Genomic DNA, 21,530 nt, shown 5'->3' on the forward strand with positions numbered 1-21,530 from the left:
TTTGTTGTACACCTGAAACACAACATTGTAAATCAACTATACTTCAAAAAAAAAAAAAAAAAAAGAAACACACGGCCAAAAATAAAGTTACATCAAATTCTTACAATATCTGCTATATTCTGACTTTTCCCCCACTATGAAATGCCATTTCATACCACAGAATAACACAGGGTGCACGTCAGGGAAGTTTACACAAAATAAACGTGGCCTTGCCCTGGCCTGGTCTTCCTCCAGTGTCCTAGACCAGGACTTCAGCTAACAGAGCAGGAGGTTCTTTAATCTCAATTTTAACACTGCGTAAAATGATGAATTTCCTATACGATTACGTAAAGTAACTTCCTTGCATCATTCCCCAAACAAATTCTTCACATGCCAAGATTAGTAATATGAAGCCTCAGTGAAAAATTTTAAGATTCAGGAGAGAGCAGGGAAAATTGTGATGAATCTCATAAAGGGGACAATGACACCTTTCGATAAAGGAAAGGAAAAACAAACACCCTCTCCTTTATGGTAAACACTAGGCACGTGTGACCTTTTTAGATTTAAAATTAAAGTAGGGTTTCCCTGGTGTTGCAGTGGTTAAGAAACTGCCTGCCAATGCAGGGGACACGGGTTGGAGCCCTGGTCCAGGAAGATCCCACATGCCGTGGAGCAACTAAGCCCGTGTGCCACAACTACTGAGCTTGCACTCTAGAGCCCGTGAGCCACAATTACTGAGCCCATGTGCCACATCTACTGAACCCGCGCACCTAGAGCCCGTACTCCGCAACAAGAGAAGCCACCCAATGAGAAGCCTGTGCACCGCCATGAAGAGTAGCCCCCGGCTCGCTGCAACTAGAGAAAACAGCAACGAAGACCCAATGCAGCCAAAAATAAAATAAATAAACTTGTAAAAAATAAAATTAAAGTAAAATAAAAATTTCAGTTCCCAAGTCCCTAATGATATCGCAAACAATTCAATTACTGCAGGAAGTTGTACTGGACAGCACTGGACTTAAACCCGAGAGAAATCACCTCTTGGAATTATATCTGGACACACTTACTGATGCATTACTGCTGGTGCAAAGGAAAGCCCCACATGCCAATCTGCTCTTTCATGTCCTACAAATGGTGTGAGACATTTACTTTCTGGGCCTCTGAATTGACACTGGCTGATTTTTTTTAACCATGCCACTACACTTCAGGCATGTGTCAGTTTTCATTTTCTGATGGTTACAAAGACCAGGCTAAGTCACTCCTACCTTATTTCTGAACCAAAGTAGAACCCAACCAGTCTGCTCCCACAATTAACCTCACAAAAGAGAGCACATCACGTGAAGTTACCAAAGGAGATGTTTGCTGTGGCCACCAACACGGGCACTCTGCAACTTAGAAACCTAAGCCAGAAGACACGTCCTCCTAAAGAAATAATACTGTAAATATAAATAGTTCTTATTTACCTCAAAACACCTGCAGGTTAGTACTATAGCTTCTGGGTTCTGAGGACAAGTGAATTCTTTGCTTCTTTCCTGAGAACAGGGTCCTGGTTACCGCGCGGCTGACAAGAGAAGGTGTCTTGGACCAACTGCTCTGCAGCGCTTAGGTGGGGAGGGGGCGGTGAGGGAGTGAGAGGTCAGGACCCCTGAAGGACTCCCACGAGGTAAAGGAGAACTCGGCTTCAGCAGGGCTGGCTCAGGGCCCCAGGCACTCCTGGAGCAGGTGACTGACAAAGCAAGCTAGGTCCCTGTAAGTGTGTTTAGAGATGAAGTTGGCCCAAATTCAGGGACCACCATCAAGAGATAAGAAATTCAGGGCTTTAGTTCTTAGGAACTGGTGATAGATTAACCCACCCAACAAAGGGAGGGTGATGCTTTCTAAAGAGACCTAGATCCAGTGCCGAAACAGGACGTGCAACTCCTAAGTCACTGCTGTGCTCAGAGGGGCCCTTGGGCCCCCAGGGGCAGGCGACAGCGATTCCAGACCTCCAAGTGCAATGCCATTCCACCACAGTGAGGGTCTCCTTCATAACCGCATCTGAGGGTGCCTGGATGCTGAGGCAGGTCCCACCAAGAGAGCAATTCTGACCTGCTGAAGACAGGGTCTGCAGGATGCAAGACGTGCTAAGACAAACCCCTTCCTGCCATACCTGGAAAAGGATTACAATCTCTGTTTGAGATAAACCAGAGCTCCTGACTTGGGGCTCTGATGCTGGCCCACTACGTGCGGCCCGGGACAAGGTCCGCCTGGCAGCATAGCTATCAAGTGAGGTCAGCCTCATCCCCACAGAGGCTCATGCCCTTTCACAGGGCTAGGCTGCCAGCAGAAGATTAGCTGGAAAGGCCGCAGCCACATTGCTAAACCTGTTAGCATTTGCCCTGCGGACCGAGAAATTGACCACACATCCTCGACTTTTCAGATCTGAAAGTGTAGCTGGCATTTCACTAGGAGGGAACCACTGATCATCTGGTAACCAAAAACACCGACGCTTGCACTTGTTGCTCGAGACCTTTATCAAAGCAGCCCACCTGCCTTGTTACCCCACCCCACACTCTACGCCTTTCCCTTCCACCTCCAGCCTCGCCTCGGGTTGAAGCCTAGTTTGAATCTTAGTAACATCTGTGTTTTTTTCTTTTATAAAATGAGGATAACGCCTACCTCAAGGGGCCACCAGGGAGGAGCACACAAAGTAATGTGTCAAGTGCCTAAAGTGGTAGTTGAGTACACATATCCTCACGTGTTAGTGATGATTTTCTAGCTCTCGGGCAGGGACACACGTATTGAGGCAGAACAGTGTCTTTTAAGTGTTCTTATGGGTCCATGGTGGCCTGTAATCAACATTACCAAAAAACGTTGAAATGAGTAATAAATACCAGAATATGTCATTCATGGAAAAGAAGTACTATTTCACCCAAATACTGTTTCGCGCTGTGTTTGTTTCAGGCACTCGCGGTCTCAGTAAAAGGAAAGACTTCATGCAGAACACCGCCAGCTCTGCGACAGTGGGCACAGGTCAAGTCACCCCCCTCCCGGACACTTTCAAATGGCTCAAACTCAGCACATCTTAGCACCCTCACCACGTGTGCCGCCCCTCCACTCCAGCCCCGCCCCCCAGGCTGCACCCACACAGGCCTTCCTTCTGCTTCTCCACCAGTCAACCACTCCAGGGCCTGGACAGCACCGCTGTTCTCTGCTTGGAAAGCTCTGACCGCAGCCCCTCAAGTAGCTGGCTCCTGATGGGCTCTAGTCACGTGCTACCTCTTCAGAGCAACCTTGGCTAACCCCCAACACTAGGACCTCTCTTGTCCCATGCCCAGGGGTGCCACCCACACTAGTGCCTTGTGGAGTTGTGGAAGTGGTTACCCAGGCCAGAGCAGTCTTAATTTCCCCTCTCTCCTCACAAATATTACAATTATGGACATTTGGAACATGTCCTAATCTAACAAAGTGTCCCTTCCAACTCTAAACTACTATGTCTGTCATTAAACTCTTCCAGAAGTTCTTGTGGTATGAAACCATCCATTTTTCTTTCCCTCTCAAAGATAAGACAGTACGCACACTGCATTGCCAGGAAGGGAATTTTTTTCAAATGCATCGTCTTGCTACCTAAAGCTCACCCCTTCTAAGCACATGATCTCCTAATTGTAGGCATACATCAGTGGAAATCTTTCTAAAATTGATTACATCCTCTTCTGCTACAATAAGAAGATACTAAACATACTTCCACTTTTTTTATTAAGGCTTCAGACTCGGGGCAATTTCATTTCTTTAACAGAGCAAGGCCCTGGGAGGCACCGGCTGCCGTGTCGAGATCTGCTTTTCCAAGCTGCTCTCCGACTTGGTCTCTGATTGCTGCCTCGACTGATTTTTTGTAGTTCATCCTGAACCGTGGAAGGAAATGACCAGCTTGCAGGAATTGTGGACAAAGTGAGCAATCTCCGGGTGAGGGCTTGAGACAGGCTTCCAGGAGTAAAGTGCATGCACTCTGTACCGAGAGGGCTTTTGCCTGCTTCCTAGTTCTCGCTGTCTGTGTTTTGGGGCCGGCAGCTCCTGAGCCCTGGATACCACTCACACAGCCATGGAGGGAGGACCACAGGCAGGGCTGCTGCAGCATGGTGTGTTGGACGATATGCCTTCCAAGTGCCCGACTTGCGTAAATACGTGAACGCTTTAGCGGGAAATGAGGGAAGCGCTCCCAAATAACCTCTTTAACGCTCCTCTGAGGCTTACAGTGCTCAGCGTATCCTTTCAAGCGAAAAAACTTTTTAAATTAAAAAATGTAAACTTTCATGGAGGCTCTTGCCTTCAGGGTTTGTTTTAACTCTGCTAAATCATCATCCAGTACAAAAAAAGGAAGGTGTTAACTAAATCCAAAGGACTGAAAAAAGGGCCTGGGGGATGGGAGACAAGACAGTGGGTTTGTGTGAACATTTATGTAATTAGGAACATCTGGTTTGGGGGTTCTTTTGTAATCTTGTTGTGGAAATAAGTTTAATTACTAAATCCTGACCATAACAGACACAAACATCTAAGAACACAGCAAGCTCTCCAAACAGTGTCCAACAGAGTAGAGCCGTGGCCATATGAATGCTGCAAAAATATACCAACCTAGATAACCAAGTTTTCTGGACACCTATAAAAGATGTGCTCTTTTGGCTAGAAGTCTGATGCTTATTTATGTTTCCTTAACTCCTGAAACATCTGAAACAATGTCTGAGAAACCCAGCCCTTAAGTGGAGGAGATGCAGGGTCATCATTCTAAATTACTCAGTCCTTTATGATCAGTTTCAATATACAATCCCCGTGGCTACTAAGTAACCAAAATGCTTTCCCATATGCTTTCCCAATTCAATTCTGTTTCTTTCTGAAAATCATAACCAAGATTTCAAGGACCCTACAAGCTGTGAAAACATGCATGGGCTTTGAGCCATTTATTTTGGCTGGAAACCAATTTTTGCTCTTTTCCCAAGTTCTAGTATGTTCGAGATAGGTCGCTGCCAAAGCCTCCAGTCCCCTAACCGGCCAACTCTGGCTTCACTTCCGTTCCCATCCTTGCACTCCTCTCGAAAGCCTGACATCCTTCCTGCCCCCAGGGCAGTCCTACTGCCCCCACTGGTCCTTCTCCAGATCCCACACACGTCCAGGTCCTTCTGTGTGTATCACCAGGGTTCGGAGGGGATGGCCATGCTTCCTCTCTGGGTTAGTCATCTCGCTCTCCTCCTTGGTTTTAACCCCATCTTCAGGCCCGTGGCTGCCCTGCCACACACACAGCCAGCTCAGATGTTGCTCCAGCTCCCTCTGCACTGTCTACCCCGCATCTCCACTGTATGAGCACTGGGCTCCTTCACCTAGGAGGTCCCAAACCAGAAGATCCAAGCAGTTCCCCAGGAACTATCCCCACAGGCTACACTCTCTCCCCTCCCTCAGTATCGAGGTAACCTCTGCAGTGGGAGCTGCCAGCCTCTAGTTACCCTCCCAGCCCGTTTTCCCCACCACCGCCAAAGAGACCCAGGATCAGTCTCCCGGTACGATTCCTGGACTGACAATACCACGTCTCCTGGCATGGTCCATTACAAAAGACCTTGACATATATACACTAATATGTATAAAATGGATAACTAATAAGAACCTGCTGTATAAAAAAATAAATAAAATTCAAAAATTCTAAAAAAAGATATATGTATAACTGAATCAATTTGTCGTACATCTAAAACTAACAATATTGTAAATCAACTATAGTCCAATATAAAAAAATTAATTACAAAAACAAAAAAAACCCCAAAAAACAAAGGACCTTCGACAGCCTCAGCCTCTAGCCACTCCCCTTACCCTGCTCTGGTCCCACACCACGGCAGTGATCCTCAACTTCAGGCACTTCACAGTCGCACGTCTGCACACACCCTTCCCTTGCGCTCTCTGTCTCCCTTTGAGATCCTCCCAGAAGGTCCCCCACTCCGCCCCCATCTCTAAGACTCCCAGGATCTCCAGGCAGAGAGTAAACTCCTCCCCTCCTCTCTCCAGCCTGTCCCCTGACCCTGCCATGCCACTGGAGTTCTTCAAGGGCAGGGAGCTTCTCCCTTTTCTTGGTTTCTCTCTTCAACCCCATGACCTACCACAGGAAGTCCTTGATAAACAGGAGTCACTCAATAAATACTTAAAAGTCATCCATCATGGAAATAAAGCCTTTAGTGTTTGCCACATGTAAGTGAAGCTTAAGTCTCAGTTTTTCTGAAGGAAACAGTCTGCGATATCTTGTTTTTATTTTTTTTTTAATAGAAACATTATGGGGTTCAAACAGGTTTACTTAGGAAGTTCAGGAAAAGGTTTTAGAAACCTAATATCTATGGGTTTGTAATTAGATTACTTTTTCAGTAGCCAGTAAAGTACGTTCTCTTTGAAAAATCCTAAAACCCAAAAGGTGACGGGATAAGGAAACGGATTCTACTGTCTCTTGTACACATTTCCTGATTTTTGTAAGTTGCGTGGCATTTAAAGCATTCTGAAACAGTCAAATTGTTAAAAGATACAATTAGAAATTATATATACATATAAAAGCATGCAATTCAAAACCAAATGATAGAATTTTTTGATTATTCTTGCAAATGAGGAAATTGTGGTCCAAAGAATTTAAGTTCTGTATCTAAGATCACACGACTGTTTGGAGGAAGACTTGCGGCTGCACTCCCATCTTCAAGTTAACCCATTCTTAAACATGTATGCAAACTTCAAAATAATTGTGTTTTCACCAAATACCCAGTCATAGGATGATAACAGTGGTACTAAGCGATGAACATTACAGCATAAAGGCAAAGAAAATCCTGACTTAAAAAACTTGGCTATATCTAGGTTGCTGGAGATACAACCATGAGGGTAGCTAGCCTTTGGACAAAGCTTACAAAGGAGAGCAGAGCTCAGAGAAAAGGTAGAAAGACTTCCACTTCTGTTCAAGATGGAGTAATAGCGATCAATTTCACACCCCCCACCCTGAAAAAAAAAAAAAGAGAAAGAGAGAAAATATATAAAAGAATTTTCAAGACACTGGACATCAGATAACAAAGGGCAGAGATCCCCGTGACAGGAGGGACAATTTTAAAGTGAGTGAGCCCTGCAAATGCCCCAGCTTCCTGCCTGGCGAGAGGCACTAGATCATGGGCAGGGAGGTGAAGCAGAGCCCACGGTGGGAGTGGGGGTTTGGTGGGGGGAAGGACTCCCTGAATTGAAGAGATAGAGCTGAGTATCTGAGGAAACCAAGTAATTTTGAGGTCACAGGACCAAGTACCAAAGAGAAGAGAGCTGCACAGACAATTCCAGAGATGTGCAGAGGGTCCCCCCTTAAGGACTTGGTAGTAAATCGACCCACACGTGAGAGGTGAGGACCCAAAGCTGGGACAGGGTGCCTTCCCCCCCCCAGAATGGAATAACTCCTAGTTCAGGGCATTGAGGAAGGTAGCCCTGAAGGCCTTGCCTTGGCAGAAGAGAATAATTAGCCCTAAAGTGACACTCTTCCGGACCTGCTGAATAAATTGTAAAAGCAAGACCTGAAAGGATCAAACCATCTCCAAATAACTATATTCCAGAACAAAGCTTAAGAATACGTTTAGGAAAACGCAAATATCAAGCACCCAACGAGGTAAAATTCACAATGTCTGGCATCCAATCAAAGACTACCAGGCATGCAAAGAAGCAGAGAAACCTACTCAAAATGTAGAGAAAAAGTCAAGTGAACCTGACTTTAAATGACAGAGATGATAGAATTAGCAAAGACATTAAAACAGTTACTAGAACTGTATTCCCTATGTTCAAAAGCAGTATAGTAAGGTTGCAGGATACAAGATAAATACACAAAATCAATTTTATTTTAATATATTAGCAACAACAATCAGAAATTATAACTTAAAGAATAATACCATATACAATAAAAAAATATGAAACACTCAGTGATACATCTGACAAAAGACATGAAAGACTTGTCCACTGAAAACTACAAAACACTGATGAGAGAAATTAAACAAGTGGAGAGATATACTTGTTCATGGGCTGGAAGCATCGTTAAGATGTCAATTCTCCCCAAACAATCTACAGATTCAACGCAACCACGGTCAACATCCCGCTAGGGTTTGTTTTGGGTAGAAACTGCCAAGATGTTCTAAAATTCATGTGTAAATTCAAAGGACCTAAAAGAGTCAAAATGAGTTGAAAAAGAGCAAAGTTGGAGAGGTAAGACTACCTGATCTCACAGTTTATTATAAATTATAGCAATAAAAAGTGTGGTATTGGCATAAGGACAAATAGAGCAATGGAACAGTACAAAGAGTCCAGAAATGAAACCACACAGAGACAACTGATATTAGACAAATGTGCAAGGGCCTTCGGCCGTGGAGAAAAGATAGTCTTTTCAACAAGTGGTGCTGGGGCACTGTGCAAAAGCAACCAAACCCAAAAATCCATACCCTGCATCATATACAAAAGTGAACTCCAAAAGGATCATAGACCTAAATGTAAACCTAAGACCATAAAACTTCTAGAGGAAAATACAGGAGAAAACCTTAGATAATGAAAGATTTCCTAGACAGAAACACAAATTCTATGTTAGAGGCTCAGATAATATTCTGACATCTTTTCTCAAGATATGGGGCCTTACACTGAACATTACCTAGGTTTCTCCTTCAAAATGAAGCTACAGAGTTCTATTTAGTACATTTGCTGACACCACTGCTAGACATTCCTAGAAGTGGTACCTTTAGAAGTGATATCCTGGACATTCCTCTTCACAAAGAAGAATTCAACAGTGATGTGGTGGGGTCACAGTAACTTGTTCAGGAGTCCAGAAACATGTTCTTAGGGGAGCCACGTGTGCAGAAGGAATAAACATTTTCCTCCCATTGTGTTTTCGTCATATTTAAAGTACATCAAAACCTCTACGTATCCAAAGACCTCTACAAACTAATCCTACCTGTTCACCGCACTGACAACACCACCAGACACAGAACGCTCACACACCAATGCTATTTCTCACCTTTCTGCCTTTATTACACTGTTCACTTGCCTGGAATCCTTCCCTTCTCTTCCCTTCTCTTCATATAAATAACGACCCTAATTCTCTAGGGCAGCTTCCCAAAGATGGTGCCTGACGCATCACAATCACCTGGGGTGCTGTGTGTCTCACACGTCTGCAAAGGGCACAAGGGAACATCTGGAGGTGATGGAAGTGTTATATGTACACAAATGTTTCCTATTTCTTTGTTTTGACTGTGGTTGCAGATATCTGGTTGTATACACTTGTTAGAAGTCATTGAGCTCTATGTTTAAAGTGGGTGCATATTATTGTATGTAAATTATAATTCAATGAAATTGGTTTAAAAAGAAAGCCCACATAAAACTATATAACACGAAATGAACAGGGGGAAAAAATCCCAAACTGAATTGGGACATGAATTCTCAGAGTAATTTTTGCTCAGTACCTTATTCTAAGAAGTCATTGTCAAATAATGCATTTTAAAAACACAATTTAGATTCTGAAATGCAGTTTAGAAATACCATAAACAATTACTAAGCTAATGGAATACAATTATATCTGAATGGGCAAATTTCAGTTAAAAACCGGCAAACATGGAATGCCTCATTCCCCAATAACCATGGCTATTTAAATGATATATTTTAAATGAGATATCCTGGGTATTTAAACATTCCCAAGTGAACATTTATGAGTCTTACTTAAAAGACTAGGCACTTACTTGTAAACCATTCCAACAACATTATCTCATTTAATCTTACTAACTCTATAAGGAAGGTATTACTCTCCCCATTTTACAGATGACAAAACTGAGATAAGCACTTCGTCCAAAGCTACACAGAACCTTCAATTAGACTCAAATGACTATGCTTTTGTCCATTCTAGATTTATAGCTCAGGATGTTATTTTTGCTATAGGATCATAAGCTTACTGATTAACAAGCTATGCATTTTCTAATTAGTCATGTAAGCATTCTTAACCTACATAGGTAATTTGAAGTTCTAACTATGAATGATATGCCAGCCCTTTATAAATCCCATCTCAGTTCTTATTGGTTTTACACATGATAATAACACACTTATAAATATTAAAGATGTATATTTCTCTCAAAGTTCTCATAGATTTATCTGCTCATTAGAGTACAATTGACCTTCTTGCCTTTGAAAGGCAAAAAAGAAAAATCAGAAAAAATGTTTCCTTTAAAATGTTTTTCTGACACATCTGTAACCTGGAGAGTTTGAACTCTGTAAAAAGATTTGTTGAAATCTCATACATTGTAAATATTCCCAAACCTGGTGTAATGTATTTAAGAAGTAGACCGTGAAGTCAGACAGATTTCAATTCTTATATGCCTCTGCCACTGAGTAGCTGAAGAGCCTGGCAGGTAGCTGACACTAGAGGGATATTAGGAAGCATTCAAGAGTCGAATTTACTGCCACATTTGCAGTGTTTATAAACTTCCTAGGTTTGTCTTTTAATGTGCATACTCCAACTTACAAAATCTGTACCTAAAAAGTTGTGTGTGGGCTGTGAAGAGAGAAGTGCTTACTTTTTTGCATAAAAGAACGCTTAGCAGGCATCAGGGCCCCCAGGAACACCCATCTCACCTCCCCCTCACCCCCATCTGGGGCAGCATGAAATATCTTCCCAGTACCTGGGAGTTAGAACTTCGACTACCCACAGTAACAGCATGATCAATGGGTTGGGACCAGCCACACTAAAGGCGAAACTCGCATTTGTAAGCTGACCTGGGAATCTGCCTGTTTCTAAGGTTCTCACAGGAAAATACTTCTGAATTCCAAAAAGCCAGCAGACACACACTTGTACAATACAACCATTTTTACCACAGTGACTGGTGGCAGCCTTCTCTTCACTCAGCAGTCTAAAGATGATCCCAGGCGAGTTTCAAAGAGGAACAACCCTCTCATTTTCCAAAGGAGGAAACTGAGGTTCACAACCACCAAGGTGGTTGGCAAGCCTTGGAATACAACACAAGTGCAACTCCAAATCCAAGTTCTTCCTGATAAATACCACCAGAGACAAATACTGTCCTAGCGCCAAGCATTTCCAAAGCGGCAGGCTCTCCTTCCAACCAGACCTACAATGATAGGTTTAGGCTGCTTTCTTTCCTTTTTTAATCCGAGTCCATGGTCCTGTAAGCGCAACATCAAAACTTCCACAAAGAGCAGTATTTTGATATCACGCTGACCCAGCCCAACATATCACGTCCCAAACACCCTTTTCTGTCTGGTGGGGCCATCCTTCATCTCCAGGGCCATGGCACCCACCACACCCTTCTCCACTTTTATCGGCCCAGCCTGATTCTTGGTTGTTCCCTAGGCTTCTGCATCCAAACAAGCTCACTTGCAGGCTGATTCTGCCTGCAGACTTTTACTCAGTAGACGTGACAGGGAGTTCCCACTATGCGCAAGGATCAATGCTAAGAGTGTTAACGGTTTCTCAGAGGCTCACCTCGTCAGGGAGGCCTGCCATGATAAATGTGGGACTCTGACTTTCAAACCCCATAACTGCAACCACAGTAAGAAATAATTTACATGCACCCAATATACCACCCCTACACACACTCTCAAATAACTCAAGTTTGACATAATATTCTCACTACGTGTGATAAACCAATACTCTTCATCCTACCCCATTTCCATTTTTAAAGTCTCGGAGAGAAAAAAATCTAAGGGGAGAGGAGAGATCATAAAATACACACAATACACAAATAATACACAGTAGTCCCTCGGTATCCACAAGGGACTGGTGCCAGGACCCGCCAGAGACACCAAAATCCGCAGAGGCTCAAGTCCCATAGTTGGCCTTCCATTCAGCATCTGTGGATTCAGCCAACTGTGGATCAGGCTGTATTCACTATCCGACAAAAAAACCTCGTATAAGTAAACCTGAGCAGTTCAGACTCTAGTTTTTCAAGGGTCAAAATGTCAGATGCTGTAAAGAAACAACGAATTTCAGACTTCTAAAATCTTCTAAATTTATTTCTCAACCCACTAATGGATCATGATCTCCAGTTTGAAAAGTAATTTTCTGTAACATAAGAGTGATTACCTTTACATGATGCTGGAGGAACAGAAGCATCAGCAAATGCTTAGGTGTGAGACAACCCCCGCTCCCCCACCCAAGTCACATCGCTGTCCAGAGATGCAGAGGTACCACAACGGAGAGTTAGCCCCTGTTTGATTTACAGAATCAAACTGGGGGAGACCAAGCTTTCAATGAAGTCCTATTCCAGGAGTAGGAAGAGTGGGGCTTTTTTCTTAACCACGGGGGAAGTCTTCACAATCTCAATTCTTCCCCTTGGGTCATACTGCTTATTTCCAAGAGGACTGTCAATACTGGCAGGCAGGAATTTTATTCTTTTTGAAAATCTTACACTCTACCCAGACATGACTGAAGCAGAATTTAAAGTAATAATAAATAATCAGTGGGTTATTTTTTAAATCTAAGATAACTTTTCTACTCCATGGTTTCTGTTAAACAGTAAACTCCCCATTCCAAAGGACATGGGTTTGTTAGTGGAAAAAAAGGAAAGGGAGGTGTGGGAGAGAAAAAAACATCTAGAGGGAACAGAGGATAGATCATAAAATAAACACAATACACGAATATATAAAATGTCGGATGCTGTAAAAAAAAAAAAAAAGAGTTTTAGTCTAAAACTGAAGAATCATCACCAAACATACTGTACCCCTCTTCTGTCCAATAAAGTATGGCAAACCACTTACAGTAGAAATGTGAATTACTAGTCATGATACTTTTCTAGCTTACAAGAGCACAATTCCTTCAAATGACAGGCAGAATTATTTTCCAATCATAGAAAAACTAACTTTTTGCAAGGAGAGAGATTCGGCACTGGTGTAGCAGCACCTTGACACATAGGTAAAGAGTGATAACACTGACAAGGAGATAAATTATTTACACCTGAGCAAGCCATGGAAGGCAAAAGGTAAAAACACGAAAAATATAAACGAACCTTTCCAGAAGTCAATTGATTATTTGAACTGTATATACACGTCTTTTTTAAAAAAACAGGAAGGAAAGGCATAAAACGCTTTGGCAGAAAAGACTTTAAAACTAACAGGAGGCAGTGCTTTCCAAATCATTCCAATAAACAATGGTTCAATATTGAGAATCTAGAGGCATTTCACTTCGAAGCAGCACACATGTGGAAGCACAGATTCGGAAAGTTTATATACTAGATCTGGGCCATGGAAAGACACTAACAGATCCTAATTTTGAAGCTCTCAGAGTTCCCAGTTAGAATTAAACCAAGCCATGATTTTTTAAATTTATATCTATAAAGTGGTGGTCGGGGGGTGGTTGATGAGGAGAAGCTGGAGGTTTAAAAGGCACCAGGATAAGGTGGGGCGGAAGCGAAATCCTGAAGACCTGATTCCTAACAGCAACCGGCCTTCTAGGACAACTTTAGTCCCTTTCACGTTAATGGCATTTTGAGACGGGACCGTGGGTCGATAGGCGGCGGGCAGACACCCGAGCCTGAAAACTCCTCCAGGCACCCAGTGTCACACTTTTGCACGCTCACGCCCTCCGAGCGCCTACTCCGCACTTGCTGAATGGAAACGAACCTCGAATGAATGAATGGGAGAGAGAAGTCCGGCCAAAGGCTCGGAGCACGGCCCTGGACAGCGCTGGACGCCCGCGGGCTCGGCGGGGACCCTCGGGGGCGCGGCGGGGACCCTCAGGGCAGCGCAGGGCGCGGATCGAGGGCGCAGGGGCCTCGCCGAACAAAGGGGCGCGGAGCAGCGGGGGCCGGGCGCTCACCTCGTCGCCCCACTTGAGCACGTCCTTGTGCCGGTCCTTGACGGCGTGGTAGATGTGCAGGAACTGGAGGATCCCGTGCAGCCGCACGTGGTCGGCGTGGCGCTGGGTCTCCTCCCAGCTCAGTGGCGAGCCCTGGGACAGTAGCCCCATGGCCGCCCCCTCTCCTCGCCCTCTGGGCCGGCGGCGGCCGCTCCGGGCTCCCGGCGCGCGGCGCGGGCCGGACACTCAGCTCCCCGCGGAAGGCGGCGGCGGCTCAGCCCCGAGGGGGCGCCCTCGGGCCGCAGCCGGCGGAGGAAGGGTCCGGTCCGCTCCGGCTCCCCCGCGCGAGTTCCTCGCCGCCCGGGGGACCGACCCAAGGGCTGGGTGTACCGCGCGGACGGAGGCTGCGGACCGGGGGGGGCCGGCTGGACGGCCCTCTGCCCGACGGCCTGGCCCCTCACCCGCTCCGGCTCCCGCCCTGTTCCTGCTGCGAGGCGGCGGTGCCCACAGCCCCGGCGCAGCGGTGGCTCCCGCTTCTCTTTGCCGGTGTCCTGCACTACCTCCTTCCTACTTGTGACCAAAACCTGCGCCGCTGAGCATGCCCAGTGCTCCCAACCGCTCGCCGCTCCCCAGCTCGATCCGCCGCTCCGGATTTTATATACTGCGGGCTTGGGGCGGGGAAAGGAGGCGGTGCGGCCGAGGAGGCGTGGCCGAGCACCCGCAGAGACTCGGAGGCTGTAGGGTAGGCGTGCGCAGGCGTGGTTAGGGCGGAGTCCAAGGGGAGGGCCTCACCAGGCCGGGGTCGGCCTCGCTTTAAGCAAACGCGATGTGTAAAAATCCGTTTTCTCTAATCCAAAGAGAGAAACTCTGCGTTGGGGAAGAAGTTTGATTATTCGAATAAATGAAGAATCCACCATATTATTTTTTATGGAGAGAAGCGCCTCACACTTATAAAACCAGGGTGAGAGCAGCAGGGTGTGGCAAGAAAATTTGTCTCCAGGTTTTTAGACGTGTACATATTATTTGTGTAGTCTCTAACTATTTATTTGACGACATATGTTCTTTGGATGGCACAGACACCATTCACTGCAACCAAAGGAGCTTTGTCAACATTTCCATAAGGATCGTTAGAAGGAATCATCTCCAAAGTATATCCCCCATCCAAACCTAGGATTCAACCATCAAGTGATTAAAATGATGCTCATGTGAGCTTACCACGGGGTGGAAGGTTTTAGAAACAGCTGGGGTTAGCCTTATCCTGGCAGGAAAGGGAAGGAACGAGGTACCTCGCCCCCAAGTAGTTGTTCAAAAAATATGTCAAAAGAGCAATGAGATGACAGATCAGGGGAAAAGTGACGGCAACTAGATCATATGTGTACTGAGACCAGAAAGTGTGTACTTACTTGCCCTCTTCCCTCACACCACAAAGTTAACATTTAGTGACCACTTAATGACTGACAAATGGGTACATGATCCTAGAAGTCTCTTCTCCCACACCCTTCATGTTGGCTGTGCCCATCTCAGGGCTTGGGGACATGGATACCCAAGGTCTGGCTGTAATGTCCACAGGGGTGTATGTGTATGTGTCTGGAGTGTGGGTGGGGATGTGAGGGGGTTTGAAGCTCAGTAGATGAGGTTTCAATCATCTGTTTCAACAGCCAGGATAAAAACCAAGCCTCATTCTACTTTGTCCACAGCCCCCTCTTCCTTGTACCCTCCCCACCAACCTCACTAGACCTGTGCGGTCCTGGCTTTCTGCTGTTTCTTCTGCTTGGAATTCTTCACCTGACACAATCCTGTTCATTCTTTGAGTCCCAGTTACTCCTCTCTGTCTTTTGGTTGCACTTGTACATGTCACTATTTCTACGTTATGATAGAATCATTTAAAAAATATTTCCACACTAGGTAGTGACTTCCTCTGGGATAGAGATGATTCACGCCTTTTGTATCTTTAACTCTAGAAAAGTGCTTTGTATAAATGGAAAGAGGCAGTGTGGAGATGGGGAGGGAGGGATAGTATTGGTCACTGTTTCACGAGGCATTCACGTCCAGGCGAGGCATCCAAAGGATCATTTTGTAATTCTCATAATCTCATCTCACATCTGCATACCCTGGCATTGTTCAATACAATAGCCATCAGCCACATGTGGTTGACCATTTGAAATGTGGCTAATTTGAGAAAGTGAATTTTACTTTTGTTTTAATCCAGTAAAATAGGAATTGTAAAATTGATGTTCCATTTGGCTACTGGAAAGCTTCTAAGTAAATCTGGAACAGATTGGGAATGTGAAATCCACTTTTTCATCTGTAAATTTTATGAACTCTAAATACGGATCAAGTAAATACGGATCAAGTATTATTGGACTGGAAATGAGCTGAGTGTAATACACACACCAGATTCAAACACTTAGTACACACAAAGAATGTAAATATCTCATTAGTAATTTTATATTGATTACATGTTTCTATACTAGTATTTTGGATATGTTATAGTATATTACTTAAATTAATTGACCTCCAGGGTGACTTGTAATTGCTGTTACAAGGGGAAAAAACAACTACAGATCAACAGACGTCATATTTAACAAGTCATTCCCCTCTATTTGACAGTGTTTTGCATTTTCTTTGGTTTACTTCTCGATTTCATTCTGTAGATTGCACCCAAGACTGGGTTTCGACTTGTGGGAGAGGGTTTTCTGCAGACAGCCCCGCACAGAACGTTTAAGGCCTTAATGATGGCTAAAGCGAAAAGAAGGCGCGCATATCGTGCAGAATCAGCCTTGACCAAAGGTGGATTCCCGGACAGTTCTTCTGCACAAAACAGCAAGACCCACTGGGCCGGAACCCAGCGACAGTACAAACACCGCATCCTGCGCTCGGGGTATCCAGGGAGGCCGAAAGCTCCGCCCCCAGGGCCGCCCGGAAAATCCGGGCGGTGGAACCGAGGGGCGGGGAGCGGGCGCCGCTCTGAGCATGCTCGGAGAGCCGGCGGTTCGCGCGAGGAAGCGGTGCGGCCGCGGGCGCTGCACGCCGAGACGGTGTTGTGGTCCAGCCCCCGACACGTGACTGCGCGGGTCCGGCCCCCGCGCACAGCGCCGCCTCGCCGTGACTCAGCACTCTGTGCCGGCTCAGAGCTAGAAGTCAATCCCGGAGAGGCTGGCCAAGTTGGAAGTGTGGTCCTGCACTCCTGCCTCCGGGGCTGCTGCTGCTGATGTTGCGGCAGCCATTTCAGTCTCGTCGGTTTTCGGGCCTCCGGTCAAAAGAGGAAAAAAATATGTTTGCCTGTGGCCACGCCGCTCCCAGTTTCCCCTGAGTCAGCGGCTCCGCGGAGAACCCGGAGCTGGCCTTGCACAGGGCGAATGAGGACAGCAGAGGGGCTGTGCCTAGGGCTGTCTGAGGTTCAGGCTACTTGCGGTCACCCGCACCAGCCTTTACTGCTCCGTTTGGCCTGAGCATCCCCTAGATGGTCTCTTAGGTGGTGTCAGTACCTAACTCTTTATGGCGCACCTGCTTAATGCCACGCTCTTTGATTTGGAAATCTGTGAGGCAGTCCTGGTTGTTGTCTCGTTTTATGGACCAGGCAACTGAGATCCAGTAATAGCAACAGGTAGTTGCTACGCAGGGACTTGGAACTCCAGTGTGATTTCAAAGCCTGTGCACTTTCTGCTGCACTTCACATCCTGCGTGAAGCTGATGGCCTCCTGCAGTGGGACTCTTGGTTCTTGATGCTTCCTGCCCTACAGCCTTCCTGCTTTGACACACCCTTCCCCCCAAAGACCTCTGGTCTGCTAGTGAGGGGCTTAAGACTTTCTTTTTATTTTCATTAATTGGTAGAAAGACAGTTAACTTGAGTGTATGTAATACAAAATCCAAAAGCTGTGGAAAGGTGTTTCTCCCTACAATTTCACTGTACTTTGAATCTGAATTGATTATACTAAAGAAGGCCTCCAGGACCTTATGATAGAAGAGCAGTAGCCGAGAGATTGGGGTCTTCATGTTAGCTCAGAGGGTAAGCAGCTGGGTGGAGCTAAGCAACGTTGTATGTATCATAGGGGACCCCTACCTCTTCACCTGTTCCAATGAGAATCTGGAAGAAATGTGGTTTCCCTTCCAACCTAAACGTTCTCTGATGTTAATACTACTAGATTAGTTAAAAAAGTGCAAACCTTTTTGTATTGTGTAGTATTTCTAACGCATGATGCTGAGACGCGCAATTGCTATTTTTAGTAAAAAGAAAACAAAACCTTTTTTTTTGGCCGCACTGTGCTGTATGCGGGGTCTTAGTTCCCTGACCAGGGATCCAGCCCACACCCGCTGCAGTGGAAGCGCAGAGTCCTAACCACCAGACTGCCATGGAAGTCCCAAGAAACACCTCTTTTAACTTAGTTTCTAAAAGCCAATTTTTAGTTTATATGGATTTAAAAAGTATAAACATGTTCATTTTCATGTAGAGTTACTAAAGATCTGCTTGTCAAGGGAAGCCTTTATTAAGCTGGGGAAGCGTGAGTGTGTAAAGAAGACGGGTAGGAGTCAGCTGGGGATGAGGTTAAAGATGTGGGAGTGAGAAAGGATGCCTTAGAGGCAAGATCTCTCAGGAGACATGACTTGATGGGATCCAGAGCACACGTAAAGAGGTGAGCTTCTTTTCTTTTTTTAAATAATAGTATCGTCTTCCTGTGAGATGCTAGGGAAGATGTGTTGGGATGGGCAATGTGGTAGCTGAGTTCCACAGACTCACTCTTTTCACTGGAGTATAGTTAAAGAAACACAGCTTTTTTTTTTTTCTTTTTGACTTTTTTTTTTTTTTTTTTTTTTTTGCGATACGCGGGCCTCTCACTGTTGTGGCCTCTCCCGTTGCGGAGCACAGGCTCTGGACGCGCAGGCGCAGCGGCCATGGCTCACGGGCCCAGCTGCTCCGCGGCGTGTGGGATCCTCCCGGACCGGGGCACGAACCCGTGTCCCCTGCATCGGCAGGCAGACTCTCAACCACTGCACCACCAGGGAAGCCCAAAACACAGCTTTTTTTGATGGACATTTCCAAACAAGCACAGAAGTAGGGAGAACATAGTGTAACATACCTTTTACCCATGTTCAGTATCACTGCATGGCTAATCTTGTTTTGGGTATTCACCCCCCCTTATTAGTGTAGAGCAAATCTTACTGAGTATGATCTCAAGTGGTTAGCTCTAAGTGAGTGCTAAAGAAAAAAAGAGGAACGTAGGGATGAGGGGCGATCCAGGAAGACAGGAAGGAATGAGCAGTAGGCTAATCCCTTACTGGAAATCAGTGTCCTTCATGCAGAAATTGGAGACGCTTGACGCTATCCAGTGGTTTTTATTCCAAATGTTCTAGCTATTGTTATAAATTATGGGACCTTGCATTTAAAAACAAAGCCAAAAACAAAACCAAAAACTGTGCTTGTCACATGTAGTATAAACTGTTTCACAATAGCTGGCATGGATAATTATTATGGTCAAAGTAGGCCCACTGTCAAAAGGAGAATAAGGTTTTTCAAGCATGTATTTACCCTTTTAAAGATCCCTAATGTTAGTCTACACCCCTTCCCTCCCATTTCGCTTACACTGGTTCACACAGACATATGTAAACTTCATTGTAGATTAGATAGCATCAAATAATTCACCTTTGGCACACAGCAGCCCATCATTTGTGGATGATGAGATGTGAAAAGGTGCTAACTGTAGTTACATATACTTGAAAAGGCAATTGTACTTAACATTGAGCAATTTTGCTTTGATAAGATCAGTTCCTAAAAGGAAAAAAAAAAAAAAAAAGGAATAACGTAATTTTACTTCCTGAAGGTATTTTTCCACACACGATACCCCTGCCATTTATTTTAGTACTTAGGCTGAAATGTAATAGGTACCTTTGGGGGAAAAAAATCAACTCATCTAAAATGCAACTTATCCTACATGCAAATTATCCTACAATCCACATGAAGAATCATCCATCTCAGAATGTCAGCAGCGCCAAGGGTGAGAAATCTTGGTCTACATGGATCAGGATTAATTCTGAGTGTTACGTGGGTGCCTTTCCTTAAATCCTTGCAAGGGTTTCTAAGGTCATCAGAATGATTAGTTGAGACGAACTGGATATATACAATGGTTAGTATCACTTTATTTGCAGTTACCATGAACACAGATATATACAGCTGTCTAGTACACTCAGTCTGTGGTACGCTTCTGGAGCTTATGATAGGAGGGTGAGGTTAGGGCCCCTACTTTGTCCTGTTTTTCTTTTCCTCGTGTTCTCTTAGTCATCCGATCCCGGTCTCCTCTCCATAGCATCTTATTTCCTGTCCATGTGAGGCTAGTTATATATCTGTACCAATATTAAGATTAAACTGCAGAGTTCTTAGTCCCCTGTCTAGATTTCTTAAAAATTCAGTTTAAAGAATGAAAACTCATTAGCTTTCTTAAAAACTCTTTTCCTACTGGACAGGGAATATGTCATATGTATGATCAGGGCATCCAAGACAGCTATTCTCTTGTTGCCTGTACATCCCCTGCTCGACCAATACCTGCTTCACCTACACCTACTCCTATGACTGACCTTCCTATTGATACATACTTGGCCCTCCTCCAGCTAGTGATTGTTTTAACTTTAGATAAGAACATCTCTACCATGATACTTATCAAAGGGGTGGTGAGAGGTGCCCCTCTGCTAGTTTCCCTGGTAATCCATGGCCAAGCGGACTTCAGTTCCCCCTGTAACTGGTAACCTGCCCCCAGCACACACATCCCTCCTACCCCCCACCCCCCAACCGCAGCAAAGACTGCCACATAGTGGGGTGTCGCTCTAGGACCTTGCTTCTGGTGTGTAAGCTCCCCAATCCATTAAGCCATTGATGTCTCTGTTGCTGACTCCGGGCTCTTTCTTCGGTCTTGAAGCTGGGCAAACTGCGGGGTGCAGCCTGACAGCATACTGCAAGAAGGCTTGGGTGCTAATTTGCTGAGTAGTTGTAAAGATTGAAAATAACCTGCAGAGCATCTGACACATAGTGGGGCTCATGAAACGGTACTTCTTTTGCATCAGTCAAGGCAGGGTAGGAATTTCAGGAGTAACAAACAGTACTACACTCAAATAGCAGTGAGCTCGCGAAGCATCTTCCAGCCATGGCTGGAATGGTAAGAAGTTTTAGATTTTTCTGGAATGACAGTCCCTTGTTACTCAAAAGCTCAGTACCTGTAAAAGCTGGGGTTAAAACTCCCCCCTGGCCACTGAAAACTGCCTCTCTGGGACTCTCATTTTTAAGGTTTTGTGACTTCTGCCAGTGTCTTTTCTGGAAGTGTCATTCAGGCAAATCTCTATGGGTTTTCTACCTTATTCCTCCCCAAGAAGTAGCCTGGACAAAGTAGAGAACAGCTTGCTACACAGCAGCTGCCCCATGGCCTCAGGTAGGGGCGTTGTAGGGGCTTCAAGGAGGACAGGCCACAGCTCACATGGCACGTGAGCCAGTGAGTTCACAAAGAGAGTCGCCACAAAGCATCACTTTGGGATGGGTAGCCCTGCCCTGGTACAGCCCGCCGTTGCCCTTCCGAGGAGTGTTCAGCCAGGGAGATGCGCGTCAGCCAAGTAGGTTGCTCCATTTGTCCTTGATCTAGGGAAGGAAAGGGATCTAAGAAATCATGCTACATCTGTTATGACCAGGAAGGCTCACATTTATTCCTCTCCACAAACCAAATAAAGCAGCACCTGATCTGGGTGATCACTGCCACCTGGTATGGTCACATCTCACTGT

At 45.3% G+C, this 21,530-nt stretch overlaps 1 protein-coding gene across 2 annotated transcripts in view; it reads right to left on the reverse strand.

The window, feature by feature from the left end:
- Nucleotides 1–14,408, reverse strand: part of GCLC (glutamate-cysteine ligase catalytic subunit) — a 38,216-nt gene extending 23,808 nt beyond the window's left edge. The window contains exon 1 of one of the 2 annotated variants that reach the window (XM_067753432.1): nt 13,793–14,408. In XM_067753432.1, coding sequence (XP_067609533.1) covers nt 13,793–13,942 — 150 coding nt within the window. In that variant the 5' untranslated portion in view covers nt 13,943–14,408. The remainder of the gene's footprint in view (nt 1–13,792) is intronic. The other variant, XM_067753431.1, reaches the window with a different exon arrangement.
- Between the last annotated feature and the right edge of the window lie 7,122 nt (nt 14,409–21,530).

This window comes from Pseudorca crassidens, chromosome 10 (assembly GCF_039906515.1).
Source record: "Pseudorca crassidens isolate mPseCra1 chromosome 10, mPseCra1.hap1, whole genome shotgun sequence".
Classification (NCBI taxonomy): domain Eukaryota; kingdom Metazoa; phylum Chordata; class Mammalia; order Artiodactyla; family Delphinidae; genus Pseudorca; species Pseudorca crassidens.